General features: G+C 49.4%; 2 protein-coding genes across 2 annotated transcripts in view; both read left to right on the top strand.

The window, feature by feature from the left end:
* Nucleotides 1-15,265, top strand: part of LOC149328088 (chymotrypsin-1-like) — a 60,990-nt gene continuing 45,725 nt past the window's right edge. Inside the window, exons 1-3 of the mRNA XM_089561418.1 lie at nucleotides 1-120; nucleotides 258-285; nucleotides 8,839-8,915. Coding sequence (XP_089417544.1) covers nucleotides 1-120; nucleotides 258-285; nucleotides 8,839-8,915 — 225 coding nt within the window. The remainder of the gene's footprint in view (nucleotides 121-257; nucleotides 286-8,838; nucleotides 8,916-15,265) is intronic.
* LOC149328089 (uncharacterized) lies at nucleotides 10,566-11,492 on the top strand. Its single transcript, XM_089561045.1, has one exon. It carries the CDS (start codon nucleotides 10,674-10,676, stop codon nucleotides 11,490-11,492), a length of 819 nt encoding a protein of 272 aa, XP_089417171.1. The 5' UTR covers nucleotides 10,566-10,673.

Genomic DNA, 15,265 nt, shown 5'->3' with positions numbered 1-15,265 from the left:
ATGTCTACAATATTGTCTCCACAGAAAGCCCCTGCACCCGTTGCCTCCCTTGAGGTAGTCATCAATTTGACACCGAACCCAAGCGACACAGCGCCAGACGCTCCTAACGGCCACAAAAAGGTGAGCACAATATAAGTTAGGTGTATTATTTCCTCGGTGACATATTTCCTTTTTGCTGAGGAAATACGCTCAGAAAAGTAAAACGAAATGAAAGAGTTCTCAATAATTCAGTTTAACTTCTTGGTCGTTCTTTGCAGGGACCGGATACTAAAATTAACCGAGCGGGTGAGTAAAGGCTGTAGTATATCACTACAACAGTCTGCTCCGAAATTCTATTTGTTTTGAAGACTGGGCAGGTAATAACTAGCTTAATGCGTTTGCGAATAGTGATCAGTAGGATATGAAGGCAACAAATCCAGGATTTGTATTCAATACTAGGTAAACATAGCTCCATCGTTGAACTAGCAACAGCGAGCCTAGATGTGGGGCTACTGAGAGAAACGGCAAGGAAAGAGAGACGCGGGCAAATATAGAAAGAATCGAAAGGACCAGCAATTACGCGAATATACGTGTTGGGTGAAAGTTCCTACAACCATATATCTTCTTTTGATCACTTTTAATTCAAAACATTGAAGCCTACGACGTCTGGGAATAGTAGGTGTTGCTTCTCAGATTATGAACTTCTGATGTCTTTAAAACCTCAAAATACAAGGCACAACACGCAATGCACTGGTGAATATACACAGAATATCTAGATATGGAATCTTTTTAAATGAGCGTCTTTTTTTTCTCTGCAAGTGAACACGGAAATCTTTGTGTCTGGCTCTGAGGACTAATGTTGAATTTGTATCAGGTGGAACGCACAGGTGCTTGAGCGGCGCTAAATACTGCGCAAATGATCTTAAATACAGGTACGAATGCATTCGCGCCAGTATACTGCAAAAATCTTATTAATGTCATAAACTGAGACTTTGAAAACCTTTACTTTTGATAACTCCCACAGTGGCTTAACTTCGGCAAAATTCGTTATGCCACAATGACTGTACTAAATTCAGCATTTTTACAAATGACCACCAGGTTCACGCTTGAGTTGATGTGCTAAAATTATGACATTTAACTACGGTAACTTTAAGGCTTCCGTTGCTGCCGTTAAGTTTTTGCCTCGGACGGAATGGCACATACATGCGGGAGGTTTGTCCAGAGTTTGGTGCAGGACCAAGCACGAGCGAAATTCCCCAGAATTAACTCAAACTGTGCACAAATAAATATTAGGAATCATGGAAGGTGAGTAATGAACTTGGAAGCATTTTGACATAATAACAATTAAATTGAGAAAACAAAGCTATGAGAAAACAAAACTAATTTTAAGAGCACAGTGAAGAAAAAATTAGTAGCCTAAGCGTAAAGGCCTCGCAGCTTAAACCGCGAAAGCTGAATGGCATTAGCGGCTGAAAGGTCTGCATCGGCAGCCAGACAATAAACTTGATTAGCAGAGTTGGGGAGGGGGGGGGGGGAAGCAGAGCCCCTCATAACGCAGGACTTCAAACATGCCGGATGGCCATTGGCGACCCATTCAGGCCGTTCAAGACGGGCCTAAGCCTCGGCTCTGAGGTGCACAGCGCGGTCTCCCCTGCCCTTCGGTGGGGCTAATAAGACGGGGGTGATAGGGCAGGCCCACATGAGGCGCGCTAGGGTATAGTGCCTACTGCAGAGCCCGCAGTTTTGAGACTAGGGGACAGGGTAGATATGGGAGAGTACGACAGTACTTGGAAAGACACCCGTTCGAAGCTGGAGCCTGGTGATTTGATGCGTGCGGGTAGGTACCTATCGTCCGGTGGGTAAAGCTGTTGGTCAAGTCAGTTATTTAAGGTGTTTTCCTGGTAAATGGTCAAGCAGTTCTTCATTTACCTCGCTTCTTGGCGGGGACAGGGGCCGGGCCCACCCGGATAGTAATGCATGGGCCACGTGAGTGCGCCGCCTCGTTCCCTGGAGGGAGGAGTGTACAGGGGTCCAGATTAGCTTGATGGTGCGGGTGGGGGTTTAGACTGTAGGAGGCGGAGGGTGATGGGAGAGACCCGGCGCTTAAAGAATTTATTGAGTGCAAAGGCGTTTTGGTGGCGATACTTTGGGTCTTTACGTTTTGACAGCCGAGCAGGTCCGCCTCCCAGTCCTTATTGGTGGGCCTGAGTGGGGCGGATAGATGGGTTTGATTGGCATGCCCAAAGCATGTGAAAGATGTCAGTTACCTGCCCACCGAACTCGCACGCGCCATCAAAGCATGTGTTTAAAAGCTTGAGCACTGCCGGCACGGTACCAAATTTGTGAGAACCTTGATGAGGAGGTGCTCGTTTGCGCGATCCAGTCCCTTACAAACGGCCGGGTAGCGACGGTGCTCCTCTTTGTAGTAATCGATGATGTGTTTAAATGTAAGGGTCAGATTCTCTGATTGGGAGTAGGCTTCCAAGGACAGTGAGATAGCCCGGGGAGAGAGTTCGCGGGCGGCCTGATGGGCCTATTCGTTTCCCTGGAGTCCCTGGTGAAGGGGGCCCCCAATAAGGTTACGTAGAGTCGCATCTTCGTATCAGGAGCTCAGATTGCAGTATGCGCTAGGCAAGCGGGGGAGCTCATCCCAGCAAATAGTTCCGACAGGCCCCTCGCGAGTCGGTGATGTGTTTCGACTTAGAATTAGTGAAAGCCAGAGCAATGGCAATCTCCTGCGCGTGTGTTGCGCTATAGGCTTTCAAAGTTAGCCCTTTAACTGTGTTTGTGTTAGTACAACTGCGGCCATGTACCACCACCCGAAGTGTGGGTCGGCAACGGCCACGTAATACACATGTTGTTGCTGACCATAGTACCGCGCCAATGCTTCCGCGCGCGCCTGCGGACGACCGCTATGGTCTTCTCCGGACATGTTGCGGGGAGGGGTCGGGCCAGGAGGGTGCGTCTCCATGGTTCTGGCATTCTATCCCTTTCCTCAATGTGGTAGTCGTGTTTCATGTGCAGCCGGCCCAAGAGGCGGCGACCGGACGTGGTCTGTGCGCGATGCGTGTATTGGTTAAGTGGGCTTCTCGAAGCTCCCGGAAGGTGTTCACCACGCCCAAGGCCACAAGTCTCTTGGCGGACGTGGCGACCGGGAGGTCGACAGCTCGCTTGATAGCATTCCGGTGGATGACCTCCAGCTGATCATCATCGTGTTTGCACAGGTGTAAGTAAAGGATTGAGTAGAGGATTTCACTCGTTACGAAAGCATGGGCAAGTCACAGTGGATCCTTACTTCGTTATTCGCCCCATTGTTGGAGACCCGGCGGACCATGTGGCCCACCTGGTCTCCCACCATGCGAAGTTTGGCCAGGGTGGTGTCGGCCCTGCATCGGTGGTGTATGAAGATACGAAGAACGCGGATCTTCTTGGCTTCCCGGATCGGTCCCGAGAGGACAGTACGGCGCAGCGTACTTGTGTCCCGGGGAAGGAGGGGGGGGGGGGATGTACGTGCACAAATTCTGATTTAGCCGGGGTGCATTAGAGTCCGCAATAGCCTCCGTAGTCGTCGACTAGGGTCGCCGCTGCTTGCAGGCAGGATTCCATCTGGCCCCGGTTACCTTGCGTGGCCCAGACTGTAATATCATCCACATAAAGACCACGATGCAAGCCGGGCAGAGAAGACAATTTGGAGGGAAGATGAAGCATTGCCAAATTGAAGAGGAGGAAAGACACGACCACGCCTTGACGAGTTCCCCGCGGGCCGATTGTGTATGGCCCGTGTTCCGCATCTTGTATGCGTATATAGGCTTGCCGGTCTGTAAGAAATTGTCTTAGGTAATAGAATGTTTCGGCATAAAAGCTGCAGCCAGCACCCGCCGAAGCAGGCGTACGACTGCCACTTGCCTGTGGCAAGGAGGGGATGTCCCACTTGCGAGAGGCACCGTGCATTGGTGATATTCGGTGCCAAGTCCTCTCGCTGTTCGAACGGAGTTGCTCCTCCAAACCAAGTGCAAGAGCAAAACCTTCTTGTCCGATGACTTGTAGCGCCAGCAGTCACTTTCTATTTTTGGTGGAAAGTCATTGATCTTGGGGGTTGTCATCAAGAAAATGAGATCCTTCATTTTTGCTGACGCCTAAATCCCGCTTTCAGCCATCAAAAAAAGTTTCTAGAAGGTCCGAGGTTCTACCGGCTCTTTTTTTAACCGTTTAAACTACGTCCACTCTCACAAGTCACCGACGCGGTTGTAGGTACAGCGCAAATGCGCATGACTGAACAGTGGCTCACAAGATGTGGCGGGTGATTCCTGGGGCGATGACGTGTTAAGAGCGTAGAATACAGCATGTGGAGGAATCTGGCGGGGGCTCTGCTGGGCGCGGTCACACAATCGGCGGCTAGCACGAGCCGTCGGGATATACACGGACGAAGGGACGCCACTTTACCAGGATGAAGGCTAAAGATGGAAGTGTAATCCCTAAAGATGGAATAGCTGTTTGGAGTCAGTCGCTGCTGCGCGAACGGTCTGGTCTCTTGTGCCACTTCGAGCCCTTTGCTGTGTCAGTTCGTCCCATTCGCGTCTGTGTGCTCTTGTTCTGCTCTTCTCTGGTGTTAGCACCCGTTCTGTAGTAGCCATAGCATTCCGCTCTGGCTGTTACAGAGAACCTTGACCGTATGCTCCGCCGATACCTTCCAATGCGCGCCCCTGCGAAACCGTTGGCTAGGTCCGGAATAAAGCGTTGTCTTTTATATTGCCTGTGTATATGTTGCTCGTCGTGTGGGGCCTTAGTTAGCAGACTCCGTTCTCTGAAAGGCGAGGACTTCTACTCTTAATGGAACCAACGTATTTTTGCTTCTGTTTCGTTCTGCTACCTGTACGGAATTAAAAAGTTTGACAAATGTTTGAATGAAAGTGAGACTTTTCGTCCTTTTGGAGAGAACTTGGACAGACACGTTGCTTGCTTTGCAGTGATTTTTGAAGGTCACACCAAATCTGATATATAACGGCACGAGAGCGCTGAGATAGCATGAGGCAGTTCCTGGGCAGAACCGGCCGCAGAGAGAGAAAAAAAAATTTATTCAGAACAAATTAATTCGGAAGAGCTCGGTGTACGGGGTCCCAAATCCAGGGCTCTGCTGGCGGCAGCTGTCTTCTGAACTTGCTCGACGATCCAGGCTTCCTGGTCCAGGTTTTCGCTAGTCAGGGCCTCTTGCCACTGCTTGTGTGTTGGGCGTGGCACTATTAACTTTTTGTCCGGTTTGTTCGGGCATTCCTAAGATGTATGGTAGAGCGTGGGGCTTGCTCCCCACCAAGGACTATAACTTGGGTATTGTGTACGTCTGATCTTGTGTAAAAGGTGAAGACTTGGATGTATGTTCGTTTGCATTCTCCTCCCATCAGTGGCACCAGAGGTGGACACCTGTTTGTGTGGCGATGAGAAATCTCTTCTGTCCAGCCTAAGGTGTTCTAGCTTGTTATCATGCTGTACTAGGAGCGGGTGGGGTAGGGATGATGATTCGCCTGGTTTTTGAGAGCTTTGGCACGATCATTCGCTACCTCGTTTCCGGCTAGGCCTTCATGACCAGGTGTCCATGTTATTCTGTCTGAGAGTGTACTTAATGTCTGCTCGCCCTTCCGTGAAGTTTTTCATGAAGGCAGTCTCAGCAGGCTTGTTGGGAGCCCGTCACTACCTGCGATGGCTTCCTCTGTAGGCCTTTAGTCTTGATGGTGATGGCTAGGGCCAATGATTCTGCTTCAGCAGGATCCTTGGCACAGATCGAAGCTCTAAAGAATGACTTCTTCTGGTTATCGACCACAGCAATTGCGAACCTGCCTGGCTGTGCATACGCCCCATCGTCAACGTACCCCGCTTCCGGTTCTTTTAATAGTTTTCTAGTGTTTTGTTTCTGGCTCTCCTACCCTTCTGCACCTGTGGTGGATGTGTCTGGGTATCGGGTTTATATAATCCTTCTCTCCCACAAGTGTAAGAGTTCGAGGCTCGCTATCACTAGTTCGCAGTGCCTGCCATGGCCCCACCCACTTGTGTTCTCTTTAGGCGTTTTATTTTTCCCTCCAGAACCACCTCCCTGAGCTCCTCAAAGCTCCTCCTCCGACTGCGCAAAGACGTTTCGTTGATGTTGTTGGTTCCGTGCTTAGGGCAGTTTTATATCCCTCTTATAATGTAATCAATGGCATTTCTATCAGTGATCCTATTCTCTTGATAGAGGAGCCTGTAGGTAATCCTGCTTAGGACTATGGCTTGGACTATGTGGAACGTGTCTTCCTCCCCTTCCCTTTCAGATTCAAGGTTACCCTTCTAATCATTCTTGATATTTGGTTGACCGTAGTCTTCATAGTTTTGATTGTATAATCCGCCCTCAGGTTGCTTCTTCACAGCACTCCCAAAAATCTAATCATCTCTTTTTCTTGAACTTTTTCGTATCCTATGTAGAGCTCAAGTTCTCCCAGGGACTTGTAAATTTTTCTGTGTAGCCTGATAAGTTCGAATTTCTTCGGGAGGGGATTGATAACCGCTCTGTGCGGCAAATTTTTTGACCGTACCTGTAGCTGCTTGCAGAGATTCTTCCTTCTGCACCAAGGATCACCGTGTAGCGCATATGGTGATGTCGTTCGCATAGAAGGTGACGCCGATACCTTGGTGGTTTAAGAGTTTTTTGGCTAAATTGAGCATTCCTATGCTGAACAGCATTGAAGAGACTAGAGAGCTCTGTGGCATGCCTTTGTTGGGCATGGGTGCCGTCAGTTACCGGATCTCTTCAATTCTCAAGGTGGCTGTGCGATCCGAGAGGACGTTCTTCACGTAGTAAAGATTTCCGCCTCGCATTTAAGATTAATTCTTCTCATATGATGTGGTGGGCGACATTGTCGAATGCTCTCTTCAAGCCTGGTGTGAGAAGGAGGTTTTCGCCGTGTTTGGGGATGGTATTTATGACTGCTCCTTTAATGTGGAGGAAGGCATCTTGCGGGCAGAGTCCCTTGCGGAAGCCCAGCATGCAGGAAGGAAATGGGCTGTATTCGTCTATGTAATTTTGAAGCCTCAGGTGGATTACTCGTTCATACAGCTTTCACAGGAAAGAAGGGAGAGAAACTAAAAGGAGACTTCTATAGCAGGTGGCTTTCCTGCCTTATGTATAGTGATGATGTGCGCGTGTTTTCAAGCCGGCGGGAGCTGGCCCTTCACCCACAGTTCTTCATTGATGTAGTTGGTTACGTCCGTCAGATGGCTAGTGCTGAGGTTTCAGATTATGCCTTTTCTAGCTCTGTCACGTCCCAGGGCAGTGCTTCTTGTGGACATGTGGGCTGTTGCGAAGACTTCTTCCAGCGTTATGGGGGAGTGAAGGGATGGGTGTGGCTGGACCTCATATGGAGTTTGGCAAGCCAGAGAGGAGCCCTTATGTATTTTTGAGCATGGCTGTTATTAAATCTCCGTTCATGCCTAGGTATTTAGAGGCTACGGAATGAGGTAATCTGCTTCGAGCCCGATTTGACTTTGGGTGGGCCTATTAGGCATCGTAAGATCGGCCATGTTTTGGCCGTACTTTGGATACCTTTCAGCTAGTCACAAAACTCTACGAAGTTTCCACCTAAACAAGCATCGGACTAGTGGACGCCACTCTAGTATATGAAGCTATCCGTGAAACTTTCCGCCGCTTCCTAAGTTGAATAGCCTATGCGAGATCGTCTTCGATTTCTCCAACAGACTGCCGGGCCACTGAGAACCATAAAGCAGGATACTAAGTGGATCCTTCGAACACTTCCCGTCTTTTCTCTTCTTCGACGCCTTCTATTTATGTATCGCCTCCGTAGTAGCAGGTATGCGCCTGCTATTACGCAGGCAAACTGTTTTTGAGAATTGTGTTTTTTCCAGTTGTGTCCCAGCGACTTCTTGGGTAACCAAGGTTCCATGTTGGGTCCATTTCTGTTCTCATTATATAGTAAGGACACTGCGTCTGTCATATGTTCGTCGTTTCGCGTGTTTTGCGCATGATTGCATTCTGTATGGAGTTATAACAAATGTAAATGGTCTCGATGCCAGGCAGAGTAACGTGCATTATAAAGCAGCTGGTGTAAAAAGTATAAAATGTAACTCAGCAGATAAAAGTCTATGCATTTCAGGTTTACTAGAAAAAGAGATCATCCGCATGAATACACAGAAAATTATGCGACAATGAACACAGCCCGGGAAATAAGGTGGTGGGCATATTTCTTAGCTCAGATTTGTGATGAAATACAGATGCTAATCATGTTCTAAATAAATCCTCGTCCGTTATAGGCTTCAACGGAAAATTTTTAACAGACAAGCAGTATCAAGCAGGAGTTACTATTAACACAGGTCCCCTCAGTTCTCCTACAGAGCTGCGTATCCTGGAGTATTCCAGTAGAGCTGCGTATTCTTGGACGCTTAAAAAAGCAAAATTAACGAAGAAATTTCGCGAATTGCAAATCAGGCCATTGTGATTAGTCTTTGCAAACTACGACGAACTATGAACTACGCGTGAGCAGCAGCAAACACAGCCTTCGGTGGACTGAATTGAAAAAGCGCTGGGAGAGCCTTCGCGTTCGGGACCACTGTCAAAAAAGAAAATTTCTTTCTGACAGCACCCTTTTCGCTAAGCCTTTTTAGCATTGACGGCCATCAAATAGAATTGTTTTCTGCCTAATGTTATATATGTGCAGTGCGTTGAATTCCTTTTTATGCTTTGTGCACCCCCATTGTTCAATACATTCAATAAATAAGTACATAAGATTACTGTGAGTGTCGCGCTCTTTCCTTTCTGCGGAAAGGGCAACGGGACAGGACAGCAGGGAAAACCCAACATCTTGGAATCGTTCTCAACAGGTTGCGGCACGGCGGAGCCGTTGGGGCGCATAGTCAACGGAGAGCCAGTAAAAAGGAAGCAGCAAATACCATGGATTGTAAGTGGATTGCCCTCGACCTTTGATATATACAGCAGAACAAATAATTTTCTTACTGAATTACATACTTATTTCAACTATGAATGGTAGCCAAATACTGATCTTATTTGCTTTCAGGACCCTTCATAATGACTGAGATTATTGTGAGCCTTCGAATAGGGTGTTTGTCATAGAAAATGTGCCACTTTGGGGGGTTAAGCCTCACTAAACACCACCACATAACCCATTCAAGACATCCTTCGATCATATTGTTCTCCATTGCTTGCAGAGGGGCTAGGGCGTAATATGTCTGCTGCCAATATCCGTTCTACCTTCTATGTGAAAAGTTTCCAATTTGCTATTACCCGTAAGGCTGCATCTGGGACTGCTATTTTCATGTCGTTCAGCGGCAAATAAACTGCACAATAAAACGGGGGCCAAAGAGATTCAAAATACAGGATTGCGAGATGAATAGTTTGTCTTACAGGCCCGCTTTTTTTGTTAATTTACCAATGAATAACATGAACTACTGGACCAGCCAGTTCTAAGTATAATCATAATCCGTTGAAGCATTTCACTTGCTTGTATTTTATTTTTATTTATTTGTACCTCAAAGGCCCCATTGAAGTTGTATTACATGAGGGGGTGGAATATTCAGCAGCACATTTCTTCGATGGACGATTTGAATGAAGATGAGTCGGTCTGATCGACGATGGCGTTTGGCAGGTCATTCCAGTCCTTTGCTGTATGAACGAAAACTGATGACAGATCCGCAGAATTGCGGACAGGGGGAGGATAGACGGCCTTCCCGTGGTTTGTGCGATTGGAGATGCGATGTGCGGGGCTGATAATGGAGTTAAGCAATGGATGATAATAGAACTTATGAAACAGACACAGTCTGAAAATTTTTCGGCGGTTCGCTAAGGTTGTGAGGTGAGCATTGCGTTTTAGTTCAGTTACACTTACATGTTAAGAAAAGGCTGAGAATAGAATTTGTCCCAAAGGACAAAAGAAGCCCTGCGTGATGCCAGCCCGCAGTCTAGCGTGCGATAGAAAGAGAAGCTCCGTTTCGATTAGAGATATTGTTGGGCGTTGGGGATTGACACTGATCTCACAGTCCACGCCCGGTAGGTTACCCGCGCGTCTGGCCGATATGGCCTCGAATTGCTGAATTAAAGCTTGATCGCTGAATTCGACCAGTATTTGATAGCCCTTGTGTCGTTTCAAATAAGTATCGCAAAGATTCCCGCATAGACAACAGTAATTTTATTGAGCGTTACTTAAACATTGTTGAAGATAAGTAAAACAACTGCAATATTGATTCTCTCGAATTCAAACTTGGGCGCTGAAAGCTAGTACTTAAAGCGCTCTAACTAATAAATTAGGCGAAATGAGAAGAACATCAACCGATATTTAAGGGCATATTCTAAATATTTATTTATTTTAGCGGGAATACTGTGTATAAAAACACAAATATCCGCTGGGCTTCGCAAAGAATAAGCTGCTACTTTAAGCTACTGCGCTATTGTTTGACTTGTAGTGTAGCAGCCGCGCTTGCTCACTGTGGTGAACTGTGGTAGTGAAACAAGACGACGATCCTGAGGTGTGACGCTCGCTCGCAGCCCGAACGCTTGGCCTGCACCTTGGCTGAACGTCGCAAAGCGACCTAGGTTCTACTCGGCCACAACCCCCTCCTACATTTGGTGGAGGCTGCTGTAAGTTCCCCCTCTCGTCCTCATCCTGGAGCTCCGTAGCCGCACCTTACCGTTGCCGCCCGTTATGCCTGAAGTCACCAGCCAGACAGCCCCCATCCAGTCGCCTACCATCCTCTGTTCTGGCGGGCTCCGGCAGCGAGATCCCAGTGTCTTCAGCGGTGCCGACGATCACGATGTCGACGACTGGTTGTCGTCGTACGAGCGCGTCAGCGCCTACAACAAGTGGGACGATGCCACCAAGCTCGGTAACGTGCTTTTCTACCTCAGCGATGTTGCAAACTTGTGGTTTCGCAATCATGAGGCCGACCTGCCTACCTGGTCGTCCTTTAAGACCAGTTTCTCGGAGGTGTTCGGCCGCCCAGCTGTGCACAAACTGCGCGCCGAACAACGCCTCCGCGCTCGCTCTCAGCACGCCACCGAAACCTTCACCAGTTATATCGAAGATGTTCTAGATTTATGCAAGCGCATCAATCCATCCATGCCGGAGGCCGATAAAATTAATAACATCCTGAAGGGCATCTCCGACGACGCGTTCCAAATGTTGCTCGCCAGGAATCCGCAAACAGTGGTCGATGTCATACAGCTTTGCCAGAGCTACGACGTCCTCAGGAAGCAGAGGAATTCTACTCGCCGTTCCGGAGTCCTCGACGAGTCCCTTCCTGCGCCGCCGGTCTGCAGTCTGGTCTCTGACCCGGCCTCACTACTTCCCGAGATCAAGGCCTTTATACGGGAAGAGGTGGCCCGCCAAATGTCCCTCCTGCCTGTCTCTGGCGACCCTGCGCCACCCCTAGATCCCACACTTCGACGCACCATTCAAGAGCAGGTCGCCGACGCTTTGCCCTTTAGCCCTCGGCCTCCGCCTGTGACGGCTCCTCTCACATAAGCTGAGGTTGTCGCCAGACCCCGACGCCCCGACGCGGCGTCATCCAGCCTTCTCAAAGCCCCTGGGCCTCTCCCGTTGTTCTCGTGCGGAAGAAGGACGGATCCATCCGCTTTTGCGTTGATTACCGTCGCCTCAACAAGATTACGCGCAAGGATGTGTATCCACTTACACGTATTGACGATGCCCTCGACTGCTTACAAGGCGCAGAATTCTTTTCCTCATTGAACCTCCGCTCCGGTTACTGGCAGGTGCCCATGGCTGCTGCTGATCGGTCCAAGACGGCCTTTATTACGCCCGACGGCCTCTACGAATTTAACGTCATGCCGTTCGGCTTGTGCAATGCGCCGGCCACATTCGAGCGCATGATGGACACAGTTCTCAGCGGACTCAAGTGGCACACGTGTCTCTGCTATCTCGACGATATTGTCGTCTTTTCTCGAGACTTTTCGTCCCACCTGGCCCGCCTTGAGCGTGTCCTGCAATGTTTTACCGACGCCGGCTTGCAACTGAATTTAAAGAAGTGCTGCAGCCCGGCGGCTTACCATCTTGGGCCACGTCGTCTCCAACGAAGGCGTCCTTCCCGATCCTGCAAAACTGCGCGCAGTCGCCGAGTTCCCCCGACCCACCTCCCTGAAAGAGCTGCGTAGCTTCATCGGGCTGTGCTCTTATTTTCGCCGCTTCGTACGCAATTTCGCTTCCATCCTGTCTCTCCTGACTGATCTGCTTGCCGGCGACACCAGCCTCTCGTCTTGGACACCAGACTGTGACGCGGCATTCACAACGCTTGGGCGCCTGCTTGTGTCTCCGCCGATCCTCCGCCATTTCGACCCCAGCCTGCACACTGAAATTCACACTGACGCCAGCGGCGTGGGCCTCGGCGCCGTGCTGGCTCAGCGCAAGCCCGGCAGCGCCGACCATGTTGTTGCGTATGCCAGCCGCACTTTGACAAAGGCCGAGCGCAATTATTCCGTGACAGAGAAGGAGTGCTTGGCAATAATTTGGGCTATTGGAAAGTTCCGACCTTACCTATATGGTCGCCCGTTCTCTGTCGTTACCGACCACCATGCCCTCTGCTGGCTGTCGTCCCTCAAAGACCCCTCAGGCCGTCTTGCTCGTTGCGCGTTGCGCTTACAAGAATACGACATTAAAGTAGTCTATCGATCTGGCCGTAAGCATTGTGATGCCGACGCACTATCGCGGTCCCCGCTACCTTGTGACTTAGACTCCACATCTTTCGCCACCACTGATGCCTCCTCCCTTGATATTGCCGATATGCCATTTGAACAACAACGGGACCCCTGGATCGCTTCCCTCCTCGCTCTCCTGTCTACACCATCTCAGCGACCTGCGACCCGCACTCTCCGTCGTCAAACCCGCCACTTCGCAATACGGGAGGGCCTCCTTTACCGCCGCAACTACCTTCCCGACGGCCGCCAATGGCTCCTTGTCATTCCTCGCCACCTGCGTTCCGACATATGCGCCTCTTTTCACGCCGACCCTCAGTGTGCACACGCCGGTGTGGTGAAGACCTACACGCGCCTTCGACTCCGCTTCTACTGGAGGGGAATGTACCGTTTCATCCGACAGTACGTTCGCTCCTGCCCGGAATGCCAACGCCACAAAACCCCTTCTCGCCGTTCCATTGCTCCGATGCAGCCCTTGCCTTGCCCCATGCGCCCATTCGACGCGTTGGCATCGATCTCTACGGACCCCTTCCCATAACTCCGGCTGGACACCGCTGGGTCATAGTGGCAGTCGACCACCTTACCCGCTACGTCGAAATGTCATCCTTGCCATCCGCGTCTGCGCCCGACGTTGCGTCTTTCATCCTGCATCATCTCGTTCTACGCCATGGTTTTCCTAAGGAGCTTCTGAGTGACCGCGACCGTGTCTTCCTCTCAGACACCGTCGAAGCTCTACTTCGCCAATGCCGCATTGTTAACCGCTCTACTACGGCCTACCACCCTCAAACTAACGGCATTACTGAACGTTTCAATCGCACATTGACCGACATGATCGCCAAGTATGTTGCCTCGGACCACTCAAACTGGGACCGCATTCTCCCATTTGTGACATATGCGTACAACACTGCCACACAGAGCACAACTGGCTTCTCTCCGTTCTTTCTTCTTTACGGCCGCGAGCCTTCCTGTACCATGGATACCGTGCTTCCGTATCGCCCTGATATCTCCGAGTCTCTTACCCTTTCTCAAGCAGACACCTATGCTGAAGAATGCCGCCAGCTTGCCCGCTCTTTTACAACGCAAGATCAGAATCGCCAGAAGCACCTTCGTGCCCCTACCAATCCGCTTCCGTCCTATACCCCAGACTCGCTCGTGTGGCTTTGGGTTCCCTCAACCAGTCCCGGTCTCTCCACAAAACTCATTTCAAAGTACCACGGCCCGTACCGTGTCATCTGCCAGACCTGTCCAGTCAACTACATTATTGAACCGCTTTCGCCGCCGCAAGATGCGCGCCGTCGTGGCCGTGAAACAGCGCACGTCGACCGTCTCAAGCCGTACTACGATCCGCCTACCATCTCTGCGCCCTAAGTCGGCAGGATGCCTCCTTTTTCGCCGGGGGGTAATTGTAGTGTAGCAGCCGCGCTTGCTCACTGTGGTGAACTGTGGTAGTGAAAGAAGACGACGATCCTGAGGTGTGACGCTCGCTCGCAGCCCGAACTCTTGGCCTGCACCTTGGCTAAACGTCGCAAAGCGACCTAGGTTCTACTCGGCCACAACCCCCTCCTACAGACTGGATTTTTAAGTGGGTTGCTTAGGTGCGTAACTGCCAAAAGAAATGAAAACAAATATGTCCGAAAGGTACATAAACATTGTAAAATATAGTATCTATTAAGTTCATTTTCATTATTGGCATTCGGAGATCGCTAGAAGGCATCGCTAGAGCCGCAAGGCCACACAACGACCCCTTGATGTAGGTACCGGTGCGTAGCTCTGACCTGGCTATCGGGAACCACAGGTTGCTGGAAACGGAGAGCGACATATGGCGTTTAAATGCAGGTTGTTCATTTCCCATGGCATGGGGATATTTATTTATTTATTTATTTATTTATTTATTTATTTATTTATTTATTTATTTATTTATTTAACAATACTGTCAACCGTCGTGCGAGGGTCCTTAGAGAGAGGGTATAAAAATTTCATAGAAAAACAGCACTGTTCACAAGCATTGAATACATCAGCACGAAACGGTACATCATTCAGCTAAGCATCAAATGGCACTTTCAAGCAGGTGGTGATCCAGAGATCGTTCGAATTCATGCAGGTCACTCTGTTCCACAACACTCATTGGCAAGCCATTCCACATTTCAACTGCATGGGGGAAGAAGAAATGTTTGAAAGTTTCACTACGGGAGTTGTAAGGCTGAATTATCCCACTATGAATTGCTCTAGAACTCCGTTTGCTTGGTGCTTGTATGTATGTTTCCCTCTGAATATTTATCTGTCCTTGGAGCATCTGGAATAATAGCTTCAGCCGATTTTTTTGTCTTCGTGTTTCTAATAAATCCAGGTTACAGGAACAGACCGTATCTGCAACTGAGTCTGTCCTTCGATATCGGCAGCAAATAAAGCGTACTGCGTACCTCTGAACTCTTTCTAATTGTTTCTTTAAATAATTCTGTTTAGGACTCTATACTACTGACGCATACTCAATGACTGGCCTCACAAAAGCTTTATATGCAATTAATCTTGCATCCCGTGTAGCATACTCCAATTTTTTTCTCAAAATCATAACCTCTGGTATGCTTTAGA

This window comes from Amblyomma mixtum, chromosome 9 (assembly GCF_055824585.1).
Source record: "Amblyomma mixtum isolate Tamu chromosome 9, ASM5582458v1, whole genome shotgun sequence".
Taxonomy (NCBI): Eukaryota; Metazoa; Arthropoda; class Arachnida; order Ixodida; family Ixodidae; genus Amblyomma; species Amblyomma mixtum.
This window is presented reverse-complemented; position numbering and strand designations above follow the sequence as displayed.